Source organism: Eschrichtius robustus, chromosome 6 (genome assembly GCF_028021215.1).
Source record: "Eschrichtius robustus isolate mEscRob2 chromosome 6, mEscRob2.pri, whole genome shotgun sequence".
Taxonomy (NCBI): domain Eukaryota; kingdom Metazoa; phylum Chordata; class Mammalia; order Artiodactyla; family Eschrichtiidae; genus Eschrichtius; species Eschrichtius robustus.
The window spans coordinates 128,968,710-128,986,960 of record NC_090829.1 but is presented as its reverse complement, the minus strand read 5'-3'; the positions used below and the strand labels follow the sequence as shown (position 1 = coordinate 128,986,960).

The 18,251-nt window shown below is 43.4% G+C and overlaps 1 protein-coding gene across 1 annotated transcript in view; it reads left to right on the top strand.

Moving 5' to 3' along the window:
* The first annotated feature begins 1,580 nt into the window (after window positions 1-1,580).
* ADAMTS5 (ADAM metallopeptidase with thrombospondin type 1 motif 5) overlaps window positions 1,581-18,251 on the top strand; it is a 46,681-nt gene continuing 30,010 nt past the window's right edge. Inside the window, exons 1-2 of the mRNA XM_068546945.1 lie at window positions 1,581-3,455; window positions 14,603-14,735. Of these exons, the coding sequence (XP_068403046.1) occupies window positions 2,349-3,455; window positions 14,603-14,735 (1,240 nt within the window). The 5' untranslated portion in view covers window positions 1,581-2,348. The remainder of the gene's footprint in view (window positions 3,456-14,602; window positions 14,736-18,251) is intronic.

Genomic DNA, 18,251 nt, shown 5'->3' with positions numbered 1-18,251 from the left:
AGAAACTGAGGGGTCGTGGAATTAAAAGGCAATGGCCTTCAGCAATAGAACTTCCTCCCAGATCTTGAGGTATTTCAGAATCCACTAGAAGTTATTGGGTGGTCCGGGAGCCCCAGTGATCCCCAGTTCATTTATAAGTGAGAACTAACTCTCAAAACACGCTTCACCCCTCCTTCCAGGTGACTCCAGAGGGTGCTCCAGGCACAGGGCAATGGGCATCGCCGCTGGGCAGTTCTGGGATTCCTGGGTTCATCGCTACTCGGAGGACCTCAAGCCAGTTCAGGACCCTCCCGATTCCCTGAAACAGTCATCAGATCTCTTAACAAAGATACAAGAAAACCACCAGCAGCCTGGAGTGCACAGAGGTGCCCCTGCTATCCTTGGCAAGCATCTCTGTGGAGGAGAGGAGAGAGAAACCAAGTAGCAGTAACAATACCACTCAGATACTAATAAACACCAACCTGCGCCCTTCCTCCCCCCAAAAGTCTTCTTTTTCACCTAAAAGGAATTTCTGAGAATGATAGTAGGTCAGGGCCAAGAGTGGTGGTGGTTGTTTTAGGAGAAATAAATACATATATGGGTATTTATCATTTAAATATCATTTTAGACGAAAGAATAAAAGTGTGGGCACATTTTTTTTTTTTCCTAATCTTATGGGGAGAAAAAAAAAATGAGCGCAATTCCCTTCAAGAGTTAACTCTCCCCCCCCCTCCCGCCCTCGCCGTCTTAAAGCAAAGCAAAGGAAGTTCCAGTCATCCGGGATTAAGTGACAGATCGTGGGCGCGGATGAAAGGCGCGCTTGAGAAAGGGGGTAGCCCGCGGCTCGCACACAAAGAAGCGGCGTTCCCAGGCCTCCCGCGGCCCTGCCCCGGGGACACCTCAGCCCTCGGGGCGCAGCGACGCGCCAGGAAGCGCTCGCGGCTCTCCGCTTGCCCGGCCACTCTGCTGGTGGCTGGGAAAAGTTAGTCACCCGAAGCCCGAACCTAGCGTGCGTCCAAGAGCGAGAGCGAAGAGTCCGAGGGATGCGGAGGGAGGAAACCGGTACCGGGAGAGCGGGGCGAGGGGGCGCACGGGAAGCTGAAAGCCCTTGGCTGGTGGATGCGGTTGCAAGGTCTACGAGGCCAGAGCGCACCGGCGTGCACAGGGCAAAAACGTGCGTCAGGAACTTCCCACCGAGGGAAAGAGAAGCAGGAGAAAAGGGGGCAGAGAGAGACTTGAAACGTCTCAGTAACTTTAAAAACATACCAAAACACCCCGTCAGGAGATGAGGTAAGCCGAGGTTAGCCAACCCCGATTGGTTGTGAAATATCAGACAAACCCCAGCCGCTGTGGTTTTAAATGAGACCAAAGAAATCTGTTTTTCTTACTCAAATACTTTTCTCCCCCTCGCCCTTGCTCCCTCCCCCCTCACCCCCCCCCCCGCCCTCCTTCCACCTCACCGGGTCCCTTCCTCCTCCGCGGTCGCCCTTTCCTCGATCACCCCCCAGGCCCGCCCTCCCCCATCTGATTAGGCGCGGACCAGGAAGGGTGGGAGTGGTGGGGGAAGCTCTCCCTTTAAGAGGCAGCTTGCAGTGACGAATTGTTGAAATTGCCATTGCAGGATGGCATGCCGCTATAAATTCATTGTTCCACCTCCTCGCATCTTCACAGCGCTCGCGCTGCTCTCCGCGCTCGCAGCGGCCGACTGGGGATGACGGCGGGCAGGAAGACACTGCATCCGAAGGGACACGGACGCGCAGCTTCGCTGGCTCGCCGCAGGCCGCCCCTTGCATTTTTGTTTTAATTTTTATGGCCTTTTTTCTTCTCTTCCTTCCCTTCCTCCCGGTTCCAGTAGAGTCAAGGAAATCCACAAAATAAGAAAGGAAGCGGGCTCCGGAGCTTGGAACCCCTGCTGCCGGCGGGTCCCGAGCAGCAAGGGGGCTGGAGGCAGCACGCACCAGTTGCCCGCCTGGTGCGCGGCACCTTCCTTACTTTTCTCGGTGCCCCAATCCTGGCTGGGGTTGGATTGGAGTTTTTCCCCTTTTCTCGTACTTGCTGAATCTCCACAACCCGGCTTTTTTCTTTTTCTTTTTTTTTTTTTCTTTACTCTTTTTTTTTTTTTTTTTTTTCTCCTCTTTCGGGAGCACGAATCCAAACATTTTCCAAACCAACAAAGAAAAGTTCGCACGCTGGCATCGCGGCCGGGACCGGCTGGCGCTGCTGCCGGGTCCCCCCCGCTCCGACACTTGACTCAACCTTGCAAGCAAGTGTATGTGTGTCCCCACCTCCCGCCCCGGTTAACTTCCAGAGCGAATAACAAATACCCATAAAGTCCCCGTCGCGCAGCCCCTCCCCGCGGGCAGCGCACTATGCTGCTCGGGTGGGCGTCCCTGCTGCTGTGCGCGCTCCGCCTGCCCCCGGTCGCGGCCGGCGCCGCCGCGGCACCTGCCCAGGATAAAGCCGGGCAGCCTCGGGCTGCTGCGGCGGCCGCCCAGCCCAGCCGGCGGCAGGGGGAGGAGGCGCAGGAGCCGGCCGAGCCTCCCGGCCACCCTCACCCCCTGGCGCCGCAGCGCAGGAGCCGCGGGCTTGTGCAGAACGTCGACCAGCTCTACTCGGGCGGCGGCAAGGTGGGCTACCTGATCTACGCGGGCGGCCGGAGGTTCCTCCTGGACCTAGAGCGGGATGGTTCGGTGGGCGCCGCTGGCTTTGTGCCCGCAGGAGGCGGGCCGAACGCGACCCGGCGCCACCGGGGCCACTGCTTCTATCGCGGCACGGTGGACGGCAGCCCTCGCTCTCTGGCCGTCTTTGACCTCTGCGGTGGTCTCGACGGCTTCTTCGCGGTCAAGCACGCGCGCTACACCCTGAAGCCGCTGCTGCGCGCGCCCTGGGCGGAGGCGGAGGCCGGGCGCGTGTACGGGGACGGGTCCGCGCGGATCCTGCACGTCTACACCCGCGAGGGCTTCAGCTTTGAGGCCCTGCCTCCTCGCACCAGCTGCGAGACCCCTACGTCCCCGCCAGGGCCCCGTGAGCGGCCCCCGGCGCACAGCAGCCCGGACCGACGCTGGGCGCTGGCCCCGCAGCTCCCGGACCAGTCAGCTCCCTCGTCCGATGGGAGTCAGGGACCACAGACGTGGTGGCGGCGGCGGCGGCGCCGCTCCGTCTCCCGGGCCCGCCAGGTGGAGCTGCTCCTGGTGGCCGACGCGTCCATGGCGCGGATATACGGCCAGGGCCTGCAGCATTACCTCCTGACCCTGGCCTCCATCGCCAACAAGCTGTACAGTCACGCCAGCATCGAGAACCACATCCGCCTGGTCGTGGTGAAGGTGGTGGTGCTGGGCGACAAAGACAAGAGCCTGGAAGTGAGCAAGAACGCGGCCGCCACGCTCAGGAACTTTTGCAAATGGCAGCACCAGCACAACCAGCTGGGGGATGACCACGAGGAGCACTACGACGCGGCCATCCTGTTTACTCGGGAGGTAGGTCTCGCCTGGGTGAGTGGTTCAAGCCCCGGAGTACGGAGGTAGGTCAACGGGACAGCCTTGTTGACAGCCTTGCTTCTCCCACAAACCGCCTGCCCCCATGGGTTTGCTTCCCTGCTTCTTGCAGGAAACCCAGCCAGCCTCCAATTCTGCTCCTGTATTCGGGATAGAGCTGGAGCAATTCAAGCCTTAAATGACCAAGACCTGCTTACACAATCAGTCAAACAGGCAGGATGTCTCCAGTCTGAGATACGCAGTCATAGACGCATAAATATGGTAAAATGGAGCTAGAATGCTTGGGAAAATGTGCGTCGTTAAATGAGAAAAGGGGGAAAGCAAGTTTGTCTTTGGAATCAGGGATCATCTACTTTCTAATGAACCCAAAGATATAACTTTGTCTAACCTAATGGAAAGGGCTGATGATTCATTCACTGTAGTCACTTTTATCCACCATCTTCCTTTGTAAATGTCCATATCTTCTTACTTGAACCCCTTTCAAGACATGAGTCAAGGGAAGACTTTCCAAAGGAAGGACTTGTTTTCCAATCTGGCTTCCTAATGGAGTTCTTACATATGCAGCTTGGTGGAATCTTGCTTCCTTGGATGGAAGGGATTGGGGATGGCCAGGAGGATATAGAAACCCAATCTTGTGAGGTTCCTTAGCAACTCCTTTGCCTAGTCCTCCAATGCATGGCAAGAACTGCTCCGTCCTCCACAGCTGCCAGTCAAGGGTCACATCCAGCTTGCATGTTTGGGTTTTGGATGAATGTTTCTGAAGCCCCAGTGCGGAAAGATCTGGGCAAAGAGTCAAGACATGAAGGAATGTTTTCCCAGGATTTCCCTCTTTTAAGGAAGGGGGTTACAGGAAGGGAAAAAATACTGATCTTTATAGGCCCAGAGGTTCTGGGAGGAACACAATATCTATGTAGACCACCACAAAAGTGTGACATTCAGATACAGAGTCTGGACTGGTTTTGAGCTTTGAGCCTCAGTTTTCACAGCTCTACTCTGATTGGCGGTTTTGAGTCATGCTTTCAGATGCCTGGTAAGAATGGACTTTGAAAGCTCATTCTTTAAGTGTTTGAGATCCATCCAGGATAGAGAGAAGGATTAGAAGCTTTGAAATATTATGCAAAATCATGGTACGAAGGGAACGACCAGAACTAGGACAGGAAATTCAATGATGGCTTGCAGGAGGTTTCAGAATCACATAGCTCCACCACCTAATTCTCCTATTTTTACTAAGGCACCTCTGGTATGAAGGAAAAGTGTTGATAAAGTTGGAGTGGAGAAACACTTGTGGTTCACGGGGTGGACACAGATGTAAACCACATGTAAATAAAGATGCCGGAGGGCAGCAGTTTAGGGAGAAGTGGGTGACGCACAGTGCTTTGCACCATGGAAAACCTTTCTCTTCATGAAGTGATCTCCTGGAAACCATCCCTTAATTTTTCTGCACAGCATTAATCTTTAAAACGGAAGAACATTCATTTTTGTAGCCTTCCATATGAAGTGAAGTTCTCCTGTAAAACTATCCCTTTCTTATTTGGTTTCCAAGTCTTTTTTTTTTTTTTTTTTTTTTGGTACACAACTTTCCATGTCTGGATTTCTTGCTTTGCTACATCACTAGGGGCTGCCAAGAAGGAGGCTTCAGAGAGTTTATGGAAGGAAGTTCTCTAAGGACAGAAGAAAAAATACTTTTGTAGGCATACTACTGCAAAGTGTTCATTTTGAACGTTTTCATGGTTCACTTTCATTTTTGAATAAAAATACACATTCCATAAACATTAATAGAAGACCCCAATACTCCCTAGTTCCTGCCCCATAATTTTCTTAATTGCTTCTTAGAAAAAAAGAAAACTAGTCAGTGATTCAAAATGATCTGTCTGTTGCCTTTTCTGGATTTGTTTTCTGTTTGGGTAGTTAACAATTCTTATTTTCCGAGCTTTGAAATATATCAGTACCTTTAAATAGATAAAGCAAGGGGGAAATAAGTTAACATCTATCTTAATTTTAATAAGTATTACAAGAACGTTCATTTTTCAAACTAGTCTACACATGGAAAATATTTTACATGGGCCCTCCCTGGCCTCCTTGCCAAGCAGAAGCATACTTTTAGTAAAGTAAATCTCATTTAGTTTGTGGTTGGCCCTCTGGTATATACATCTAACTTGATGAGAACCAAATATTTGAAGAGCATATTATTATGAATGTATGCACCTAATTTTAAAAGCACAGTTAATTAGGGGGCTGAGAAAAATATTACAAGACTCATGTAGCATTCATTTGAGAGTACTTTAAAATATAATGTTAATCTCCGCCTAATACTTCAGAATGTGGAAACCAAGAGGGCTAGAGGAGAAATGATCTGAGATCTTCAGTTTCATGGAAATCAGATATCTAGGACCTAAAGAAAAACTTTCATGGCTATTTTTTTTCAATGAGAAATACCCGGAGTTGGCACCAGGATCTACTTTTACATCTCTGTTTTGAATGTAAGAGGTACGTTGCTTAGCAGCCGGACGCCAAGCCATGAAATCCATGTTTTGATGGGCTCTGAGCACTGCTCAAATTCTGTATCCAGATGTCTTCTCCTAAATTGCTTGTTTTCCAGGCATGAAGCAAATGTGCGAGGATATGTTTTCCACCCCTGTTGACTAGCCGAGGGCACCTTGAGCGTTATGTCTAGGAATCAGCAGAATAGCGCTAGTAATTCATTTATCAAACTAACAGGCTTCACTGTCAGAACTGTACCCCAGCACAAGGCGCTGTCCTAATTAGGGAAATTTAGCACCAGTCACTTTTTTGCAAGAGGAGCCATTTTCATTCCAGAGTGGCACTTACGCTGGAATTCATACCACTTCTGCCATCAAACAGTAGAAATCTGATCTCCCCAGGATTTATGATTGCTTTCCAGAATCCTTTTCTGGTTCCTGGCTTCCTCTTTTCTTTTAAGATAGTTTCCTTAAAGGCACACTACACTCCTAAACCCATTTTGGAGACGATGCACTCTCCTTTAGAAACAAAACACCTACCTGCTTGAGAAAAAAAGTGGGAAATTGTTTAACATTCCCTGCTGTCTATGACCATACCACCCTGAACATGCCCGATCTCATCTGTTTAACATTCCCTCACCCCTGCACAACATTAATGAAAGCTTTACTTTTTCATGGCTTGGAAGCATTGGATTGAAACTGAACCAGCTACGAGACTATACAATAGAAAAGGTTCATTCATTTTCAATAATCATCAGTGTGCCAGTTAACAGGCAATTGTGTGTCAGCTAACACCTCACTTCTATATTCTGCCTTATTTTTTTTTAATTTTTATTTTATATTGGAGTACAGTTGATGAACAATGTTGTGTTAGTTTCAGGTGTATAGCAAAGTGATTCAGTTATACATATACATGTATCTATTGTTTTTCAAATTCTTTTCCCATTTAGGCCATTACAGAGTACTGAACAGAGTTCCCTGTGCTATACAGTAGGCACCTATTGGTTATGTATTTTAAATATAGCAGTGTGTACATGTCAATCCCAAACTCCCAATCTGCATTCTGCCTTATAATGCTGTGGTGGAGAGTCCACCCAGAATTAACAGCTGGCTCCTTGCAAGGTTATGACAATCGGGGGCCCTAGAGGAAGACTGGAAGCTTGGAAGAAGGAAACGGATCTGCTTTTTCTTATTTGCTTGCAGACTGGATTGACTAATTCAATCACGTATTTGAGTTCAAATCCCATTTAAATTCAAAAGCAAACCCTTATCAAGGAATCATAGCCGATAGGTCAATTCTAACCAATAGAAGGCTAAATGTCTAAGAAATGGGAAGACTGGGAGCAGATTCAGCAGCTCAAGTTGACGTTTTAAAAATAAATTGTGAATTGAAAATTGCTGAGAGTAGGTCTTAAAAGTTTGCATCACCAAAAATAAAAATTGTAACTATGTATGTGATGGATGTTAAGTTGACTTACTGTGGTGATCAGCTTGCAATATACACATATATTGAATCATTATGTTGTACACCTGAAACTAATATAATGTTGTAAGTAAATTATATCTAAATTAATTGTGAAGAATATTACGTAAAATCTGAAGTCTATTAGATGAGAGACAGTAAACCACAGCACACAGGACATATTTCACTGTTGTCTTCCTCACTTTCAGCACATGCCTCTGGGCATCTCCTAAGTGTGAGACGCTCATTTAGGGAGCTGAAAGCAGCGAGATGGAAAATACCTGGTCCCTGCCCAGCCCAGCTTATCACAAGGGGAGAGGAAGCAGATAATATGCATAAATCACTCTAATGTTAGGAAAACTCTAATAAATGCTGTAACTAAGCTATAAACAAAGGCTTAGAAAGGAAAGAGGAAGGAAGCATCAGTTCTGCCTCTGTATCTTTATACAGGCTTCATTGTAAATGTAGAATTGAATTGGTCCTCGAAGGATGGACAGATTTGATTTGGATTCAACCAACTTTTATTGAGCATTTCGTAAGAGGCTATCCATAGTCATAAACCATTTTATAATTAATCCTTTCAACAGTCTACAACCATAGTGACATTATCATAAGTTGACAGATAAGGACATTCATACAAAGAGAAACAGAGATAAACTTCTCAGAGTAACAGCTGACAGATGGCTGAGAGGGAAGTTCGTCCTGTCTACTGGTCTCTAAAATAAAAATATTACAGCAAATTTATTCAAACATTCAATATATTTCTAATAGGCAAAGAGGGATGAAGAGGTTTGAAAAGTAGCCCCTTTCCAAAGAACCTATTCTAGGAAACAGACAAGGAAATGAATAATTGTTATACAGTGTGATGACTTTTGTAAATAAATGTGGTCATTAAATGTCATGGAAGTACATTAGAAGGTAGCCTAACCCATCTGAGTTCAATTTGGAAGAAAGAGGAGAATTAACCAGATCTATAAGGAGGAAATAGGCATTGCAGACACACCAAACTAATAGTGCAGTGGCCCAGAGGCAGCATGGTAATTCTGGGAAATATAGGGGTTTAGGTATGATAGGACAGACGGTATGAGAGCGGAAGGGTGATAGATTAGTCTAGAGAAGATGATAACAACCAGCTTATAGAAGAAATTCTATGCCATGTGTATTAGTCTTCTTGGGCTACCATCGCAAAACTCCATAGACAACAGAAACTTACTTTCTCAATTCTGGAGGCTGGGAAGTTCAAGATCTAGGTTTCAGCCTATTTGGTTTCTGGTGAGAACTCTCTTCCTGGCTTGTAGACTGTAACCTTCTCACTTTGTGCTTACATGGTGTGTTTGAGGGGGCAGGGGTAAGAGAGCGTTTTCTGGCATCTCTTCTGAAAAGGACACTGATCCTATTAGATCAGGGCCCCATCGTTATGATTTAATTTAACCTTAATTACCTCCTGATAGACCCAATCTCCAAATATAGTCACATTGGGGATTAAGGCTTCAATACATGAATTTAGACAGTGGCAGGGAACACGATTCAGTCGGTAGCATAAAGATTTTAAATTGTAAATTAAATTCAGTGGGACTCTATGGAAAGAGCATCAGAAGGAAAACAGCAGTGATCAGAGGTGTGTTCTTGAATGAGCCTTCTGGCCTAAGTAGTTGGGCTAGAGCCTGCGGGAGCCTTTACAGACTATTTCGGTAATCTTCAAGGAGAGACCCTAGATGGTCTAAACTAAAGCAGTGGCATTAGAAATAGAGAGGCAGGGGTCGAGTCAATAAGTGTTAGAAAGAAGTGGATGTGAGTAAATTAATCCTTTCTAGCAGGAGGAATATTTGGGCTAAAGTTTGGGCCCAAAAAGTTGGGGAGATAGGCAGGAAATAGTGGACAAAATGGATCATGAAGGTGCAGTTAAAGCTGACGAGGAAGCCTGGGTTGCATTGTGCAAGGTTTTAAATGCCAGGCTGAGGTTGGCGTGCCTTTTAAGTTTTGCAGGAATGGAGGAATCCTATAAGATCTGGGCTCTAAAAGGTAATTGACTGCAGCATATAGGTAGGGAAGTCACAGGAGACGAAAAGACCATTTAGAAGCCTTAGGTGATAGTCCAGGCAGGAAGGAACAAGAAAGAGAGGACACCTACCTGAGACATTTGGTAGATGGAGTCAGTGACTTACAGTGACTGATCTGATGCGGCAGGTGAGAGACAGGCAAGTTAATGATGTCACCAGGTTTCTTATCCATCACTTCCAGTTTCTTGCTTTCTGGAATCTCTTTCTCAGTGCATTTTGTATTTTACTGTGCCTCTAGATTATTGAGTTTCACCTGATATACCACGGAGAGAAAGACTGTGTTATTTGTTACAACAAAGGAATTTGCTTGCCCAAGTAGAGATTATGAATGTAAAATATAAGAGTAATGTCGGGGGAAACACAGGTGATGATTTAACAGCACCTTGGTGAAGTAAGTTCAGGAATTGGAGTGTTTAGATATAGGTTTGAATTGCAGCTCCACCAGTCTCAAGCTTCTGATTTTGGACACTAATGACCCCTGAGCTTTAATTTCTCCATCTATAAATTGAAGTGTTTTCCCTTAATCTCAACATACGTGTAGCTGGAACAAACCCATAAACCACCTGGTCCAAATTCCTAATGCTATTGATGAAGGAAAGTAGTCTCAAAGCATATAAACAATTCACGCAATGATTCTAATTAATAGAGTTGAATTTAAAGCATCACTATCTCTAATCAGCTTCCATCTCCATTCTCCAAAACCACTCTTCTGAGCATCTATTCCCCTCAATCTCCAATGTGCTCCATCTTTCCTTTCTCTTCTTCTTATCTCATATTTACCAGGATAAGTTCCCTATCTTGGAACTCGGGGCCCAGACTACCTTTCCAGCTTCCCTTGTTCATCCTCCACCGGGTCTATCCTGTACTCCAGCCACAAGAAACATGTTGTCATTTCCAAAACAGACCCTGCCTTTTCCCACCCCTGATATATTCACGAGTCTTTCCTTTTTTTGAATACCCTTCCTCTAACACTATCAGACTCCTTTTCATCCCTCAAGATACAGTGAGCTCCTTTGAAACACCTTTATTGATTCCCCCAAGGAGAGCTTGGCAATTCCTCTTCTGAACTCCCTCAGCAATCTGTTCAATCGGCTTCCTTCTTGACATGTCTTGTTTTGCCCACTAGATCATGATGTTTCTTAAGGGTCAAGATCAGATCTTATTGTATTTATTCACCACACTGTCAGCACTTCACACAGTGTCTGGCAGGTTGTGGACGCACAATAATTGTTTTAGGAATAAGTGTACCTGGATCCCTTGGTCCCTAATCCAGCAGAGCGCCATGTTTTTTGTGTTACCTAGTTGTATCCAGGAGCATGGACAGAGACTGCAGAAACATGGGTCATTGTCATGGTTGGCCTAACAGACCCTATTAATGTAGTTTCTGCTGAGGTCCAAATCAAGACCTCTGCTATCGGGGGCTGCTGTTTAGGTAGCCAGAAAGGCAAATGACACCTCAAGAATCAGATCCACAGGACAAATGTGAATTATGATGAATAAGTATATGTCTGTGTACTACTGATGGCTAAAATACGTACCACGCCCAATTCTCCTGTCACTAATCCCTCTTCGCTAGGAATCTGGTAGACAGATAGGTAGATACCTGAGGCTACTTAAACCCTCTTCTCTGCCCTTCCCTTGAGCTCTGGGCTTGTCCTTACCAGGGGGTAATATCTGTAGAAATAGAAGATGCTGCTATTTAACTCCAGACTCCCCCATACAAAGTACCCTGCCTTCATTTTGGCTGCCGTTACCGCAGCTGTGATGATATCTGCTCTCATCAGCCTTCACATTTCCTTCCTTCCCTCAGCGCATTTATGCTGCCTGAGAGACCAATCTCCCATCAAGACTAGAAATCCTGCGTCTCCTGTTATGCCTTCCACTTTGCACGCCCACATCGGCTTAGTTCATTTTCCCCACCCAGTACCGACCACTGGGATTTTCCAAGTTGTATTAGCTTCTGGGCACCTGCTTCTCAAGGTAGCAGACTTTGCTGGCTCCCTCCCCGACCCCACTCCATCCACAAGAATAGGTCTGAGGTACTGTGAGTCCTTCTAAACTTCACGATAAGTCACAGATACTGCCATATTCATGATCCTCTAAATGACCACCCCTAGTCACCGTGTCAGTGACCTCCCTGTCGAGTCTTCGCTGGGCTTGCTGACTATCTCGGCTCTATTTTAGATACAGTCCCAGTCCTGGCTTCTGGCCAGGACCACACCACAAACCCGCCAGTTAAATCTCTGCATGCTCTTGCAACCCTTACATTTTATTAAATCTTCCATTGCATTGTTGTCTACACGATATCAACATCATGATAAGATATCAGTCCTGCATAAAAAGAACCATCTTTAACATAACAGAGATATAACTTCCCTTCAGATTTACACTGACTAAGCAGAAAAATTCTTGACAGCCCTTTTATTTTGTTTGCCTCTTATGTGGCTACTGTATGTGATTTACATTTCTTTAGTATCCCCTGCTTCCGGATTTGGAAGATAGATGGATGGGTGGACAGACAGAGAGACAGACAGACAGACAGATAGATAGATGCTATTGCCCCAATGGTGTCCTTCCTCTTTCTCTGAATTAAAAAAAAAAAAAAATTCTATAAACTTCAAATAAGGTTTGCACCTGTAAATGTTGTTATAAATCACCATCAGAAAATAGACATGGATGTGATGTGCTGTATTCTTAATAATTTGATCCACAAGTTGAGTTTAATGCAATGGAGTGAACACTGCATCCCAAAGAAATACAGGCATTCGTTGTATATCTTGAGGAAGAAACCATGACTGAGCTGCCACGGTTTGAAATTGCATGAGTGAAGTGGAAAGGTTGCCAGTTTACATAATTACAGTTACAGAAATATAGTCTGTGGCTATGCAGTCAAGGGTTTAATCAGTGTGATTAAAAAAATAACTGCTTCTGTTCATTATTTTGTCACATGTACAAATTTCCGTGGCAAAGGGCCAAATGCATTTAATGCAATTCAAGGATGACAAGGAGGTTTGATGGGCTCTAATGAGCAATTGATTAGCAGTAAACAGAGAGAGATTAAGAATCCACATTAAACTCTCTTCAGAACAAGAGGGCCATTTCCATTAGCTGTGGCTGTTCATCCGAGCTTATTAATGAAGTAAGGAGTAAGAAGGGGAAACAATTCTTCGGTTTTGTTACTTGAACCCCAAATCGTGAAGATAAACATAAAGCTCGGTTTAAAAAAAATATGCATGTGCAGAAATAACCCACAGTGTCCAGCAGTTCACTTACACCATGACCTGGGCCTTTGGTCTTAAAGCTACTAAAATGACTGGGGGAAAAATGGATTAAAACATGTATTGTACTATATAATTATCTCAAAGACTGATTGTTATGCAAAAGTGTGTTCCAATTTCAATTTTAAAAACTACTAATTTGTTCTCAACAGCTGTAATTTGAGATCCCATGGGATGACGTATGAGGATACCCAGGAGACATTGGGAGGCTATTGTTGGTTTGGTGACTGGATTCACCAAGGCTACTTGGCTGAGATTTCTACTGTCTGCAGCTATAATAATATGGCGGCCACAGTGCAATTCATCCCAGCTGGGATCTCATAATATACGGAACACAATGAGGACCTGAAAATGTACTAGGGAGATCGTAGGGTATACCTTTTAAATATCATTCACCTTAACTGGACTCTTATGCAGCTTTTTATGCAGAGAAAAGTTAGAAGGGTATGTTGACATTGAGTAGGCGGCATTAGTTATGTAGTAGTAATATCTCGTGCTGGCTTCCTGGAGTCTGCTGAGGTCTTGCTAGCATAGAGCATATTAAAGGTATGTGACAATGTTCAGTAATGCAAAAATCTGTATAGGATAACCATCTTTTGTCTTTGTCCTGGGAGAATAAAAATATTAGCTCCATGTCATCAAAGAAAATAAGTAAAAAAATAAAAAAATAAAATTATGTGAGGTCTACATTGCATCTGACTATATGTCAGAATTCACCTCAATTAAGCAAATGTTTGTTGAGTTCCTATTATAAGTCAGGCATTGTGGTAGTTGGAGATACAAAGATAATAACTGCAACAGAGAGAACACTTATTTTAACTAGTAAATAGTCATCTTTCACAGTAATTAATATTTTTTAAAAATTCTTCTGCAGTTATTCACTTATGGCTTTTGCTTTGGATAGAAATATATATCCTGTCAATTAATTTTCATTGAAAACAGGAGTCAAATACAAGAAAGTCTAACGTCCATTAATACTCAAATAGCATTTAATGGAAAGTTTATCATTACAAATCTATCATGTCAAAAAATTTGGCTTATAACTTCTCTTTATGCTTCATAATTTAAAATTGTCTTGCTGATGTCTCTTTCGTCTAATTTGATCATATTAACCATTAGCGAGGTGTGATCATGTTCCCCTTTGAGAATCTCTTAAAAGCTGTGCAATTTCTCTCCAGAAAAACACGTATGCCCGTTTATATAAATACAGTATATTACATATATTTTCTGAGAATTGACCAGGTTGAAAAACACTCCATCGAACACTGTGGGAAAGAGTGTATACATATCTGAAGACACAACCTATGAAATTACAACTCGATTTGGCAATTAAGAGGTGATCTTTTGAGGAATTACCCCTTATAGATTAAAATTTAGTTTCTTACCCAAATTACTGAGAAATTTATATTGTGCCATAAATAGGTGATTGCGATTTGCCCCTGTGGTGGAAAACAAATTATTAGGCTTGGCTTCTGATAAATTTAGCAGGAATTTAGGTCAGAATATTAAGGCTTTCCTAAGCGTGACTGTATGTGAATGTGATCCATGGCATATGTACCTGCACGTACACAGTACAGCTTTGTTAAGGCTGCGACTGCTATTGTAATGGACAAGCCACAATCTTATGACATCTTTTAAAACGTAATTGAGTCCCTTCTGCGCTTCTGGGACCCAGAGAAGCTTAGAAGAGTCAACGCTATTAGTTTGTCTTTGGAAGGTTTCCAGAGCTGAGCAGGTGATGCCATAAACATATCCCAGTGTTGACATCTGGAGCGAGCAAGTGACTCTACAAGGTGGCTCCTTCTGGATGTAAATTGATTTTAATGATTTCTTTCTTTCTCCCGGGCAGGATTTATGTGGTCATCATTCATGTGACACCCTGGGAATGGCAGACGTTGGGACCATATGTTCTCCCGAACGCAGCTGTGCTGTGATTGAAGATGATGGTCTCCATGCAGCCTTCACCGTGGCTCACGAAATTGGTATGCAGTGTCTTTTCTCTTCCCTGGCCAAATCAAACACTTGTAACAGCTGCAACAGGAACCAAAATACGTGGCAATTAATTCCAGATTTCTCCTGGTTCAGATGCAGCATTGGGGATTACATTTGTTTATATTTGTACTTTTAGGGTTAACTAGTAAGATGGAAGGAAAACAAAGTCAGGCATACACAGTAGATATTTCCTTTATGTCAGTGCCATTTAAAAGTTTAAGAGAAATTCGCTAGTGCTACTGTCTTTTGAAGCATCCATAAAGGACTCAGACAAAATTTGTCACAGTTGACAATGGAATGCAGAGATGTTTGCCTTAGAAGTTACTCTACTGATTCATCCAGGGCTAATCAGTTTACACAGAAATTCATCAGGTTTTATTCCACTGTAAGGGATAACAGCTCCTGGAAAAGGTAATCAATAGCTTATGGACAACATTCCTGTCTTGTTTTTAACAGCAAAGCAAATGAAACAAAACCTGTTACCAGGGTTGGTTTTAAAATGTCACTTACCTGGTGACATTAAGAAACTCATCTAAATCCTAAAACTAGAAATTTAGGACTGAGTTAAATATGAAAAGTATCCCAGCAATTAGGAATATGTGTTTCCTAATAATTGACCTAGCTACTAGGTACATAAGAAGTTAATTTAGTACTTAGGATTAAATGTTAGAATTATACGCATCTGGGCTCAGTTCTTGCTAAAGTACTTTCTACCTGTGTCACGCTGGTCTGATTATTTAAACTCTCTAAGCTTCGGTTTTCATATCTGAAATATAGGCATAATAATGCCTATTTCATTGAATTATTTCAGGGACCAAGTTGGGTAAGTTACAGATACCAGCTGTTATTTATATCCATATACACTTCTGTTTCTCTTTTTAATTAACTAGTTCATTTACTTTTTTAATGTGTCACCTTTTAGCATTATCTTTTTGGAGGCAAAGTATGGCTTGATAATTATTGTACTTTTTTGCTGTATTTTATTAAGCAGATTGTTTTCTTAAGCTAAAACCATAATTTTAAAATAGAAATTAAAACTTTTTTCCCATAATTTTAGTAGGCAAAGAACATTTCACAATGTGTTGATTTTTGGCTGCTATGTTTTCTTTTGGGACTTAAAATAACTTCACATCAAAAGTGTAACTGTATCAGTCAGTATATTGGAGCAGTAAAATAGAAATCAGTACTTAAATTCCAGTTCGTATGTATTAATCATGATCTTAATTCTCTTAACTGACACTCTTCTTACCACCTAAGCAAAAAAACACAAACATAACATCTTAATGTAAATAACTGTCCAATAGCATCACTGATAACAATTCAATTTAATACTTTATTAATTGAGCATCTTTAGCTTCAAGATGGAATCCCAGCTCTCTCTCCATGTTCTCTTTTATCTCAGGAAAGAGATTCAGACAATGAGTCTCCATTTCTTCCCTAGTAAGTGAACTAATAATAATGAATGAGGCATGGCTCTGTGGTGGCTGCAGTAGAAGACCTGGTATGTCTGAAAGTGTTTTTAAAACACAAATGCCATTTGAGCTTTGGGGCTGGGATTATGTCTTCACCTATCTCTCATTCATGCCTATTAAACTCACTGATAACAAATACAGCCTAACATTGATCCTTCATTGATATTTATTACATATCTCTGTATGTGCACGAATAAGTGGGAGAAACACAAGAGCCACCCAAGGCAATATTCTGATTTTGCAGCAAAGCTAAGAAGAATTAGTTCAAATACTCAAGAGCATTGTAGTGACGCAGAGACAATTTAAAAAGTACACCAGTAATTAATCACCATTATTCAGAGCGAGAGAAGTTCCGTAAGAAAAGTTCTAAGCCCTGGGTAGGTAGAGGCTGGTTCGTCTCACACTGAGTAGAGGAATGATGAGAAATAAGCAACAGTGCTGCAGTGAACATTGGGGTACATGAGTCTTTTTTTTTTTTTTTTAACATCTTTATTGAAGTATAATTGCTTTACAATGGTGTGTTAGTTTCTGCTTTAAAACAAAGTGAATCACTTATACATATACATATGTTCCCATATCTCTTCCCTCTTGCATCTCCCTCCCTCCCACCCTCCCTATCCCACCCCTCTAGGTGGTCACAAAGCACCGAGCTGATCTCCCTGTGCTATGCGGCTGCTTCCCACTACCTATCTATTTTACATTTGGTAGTGTATATATGTCCATGACACTCTCTCACCCTGTCACATCTCACCCCTCCCCCTCCCCATATCCTCAAGTCCATTCTCTAGTAGGTCTGTGTCTTTATTCCCATCTGGCCACTAGGTTCTTCATGGCCTTTTTTTTTTTTTTTTTTCCCTTAGATTCCATATATATGTGTTAGCATACTGATGACTCTTTTTGAATTATGGTTTTCTCAGGGTATATGCCCAGTAGTGGGATTGCTGGGTCGTATGGTAGTTCTATTTTTAGTTTTTTAAGGAACCTCCATACTGTTCTCCATAGTGGCTGTATCAATTTGCATTCCCACCAACGGTACAAAAGGGTTTCCTTTTCTCCACACCCCCTCCAGCATTTGCTGTTTGTAATGGCCACTCTGACTGGTGTGAGGTGATACCTCATTGTAGTTTTGATTTGCATTTCTCTAATGATTAGGGATGTTGAGCATCTTCTCATGTGCCTCTTGGCCATCTGTATGTCTTCTTTGGGGAAATGTTTACTAGGTCTTCTGCTCATTTTTTAATTGGGTTGTTTGTTTTTTTGATATTGAGCTCCATGAGCTGTTTGTATGTTTTGGAGATTAATCCTTTGTCCGTTGATTCATTTGCAAATATTTTCTCCCATTCTGAGGGTTGTCTTTTCGTCTTGTTTATGGTTTCCTTTGCTGTGCAAAAGCTTTTAAGTTTAATTAAGTCCCATTTGTTTATTTTTGTTTTTATTTTCATTACTCTAGGAGGTGGGTCAAAAAGGACACATGTACCCCAATGTTCATTGCAGCATTATTTACAATAGCCAGGACATGGAAACAACCTAAGTGTCCAACAATATATGAATGCATAAAGAAGATGTGGTACATATATACAATGGAATATTACTCAGCCATGAAAAGGAACAAAATTGGGTCATTTGTAGAGATGTGGATGGACCTAGAGTCTGTCATATAGAGTGAAGTAAGCCAGAAAGAGAAAAACAAATATCGTATATTAACGCGTATGTGTGGAATCTAGAAAAATGGTACAGATGAACCTATTTGCAGGGCAGGAATAGAGACATAGATGTAGAGAACAGACATGTGGACACAGGTCGGGAAGGGGAGGGGAGGGTTGTATGAATTAGGAGATTAGGTTTGACATAAATACACTACCACGTGTGAAATAGCTAGCTCGTGGGAACCTGCTGTATGGCACAGGGAGCTCAGCTCGGTGCTCTGTGATGACCTAGATGTCGGGGTGGGGGGGGGGCGGGGAATTTGGGAAGAGGGAGGTCCAAGAGGGAGGGGATATAGGTATACATAGAGCTGATTCACTTCATTGTACG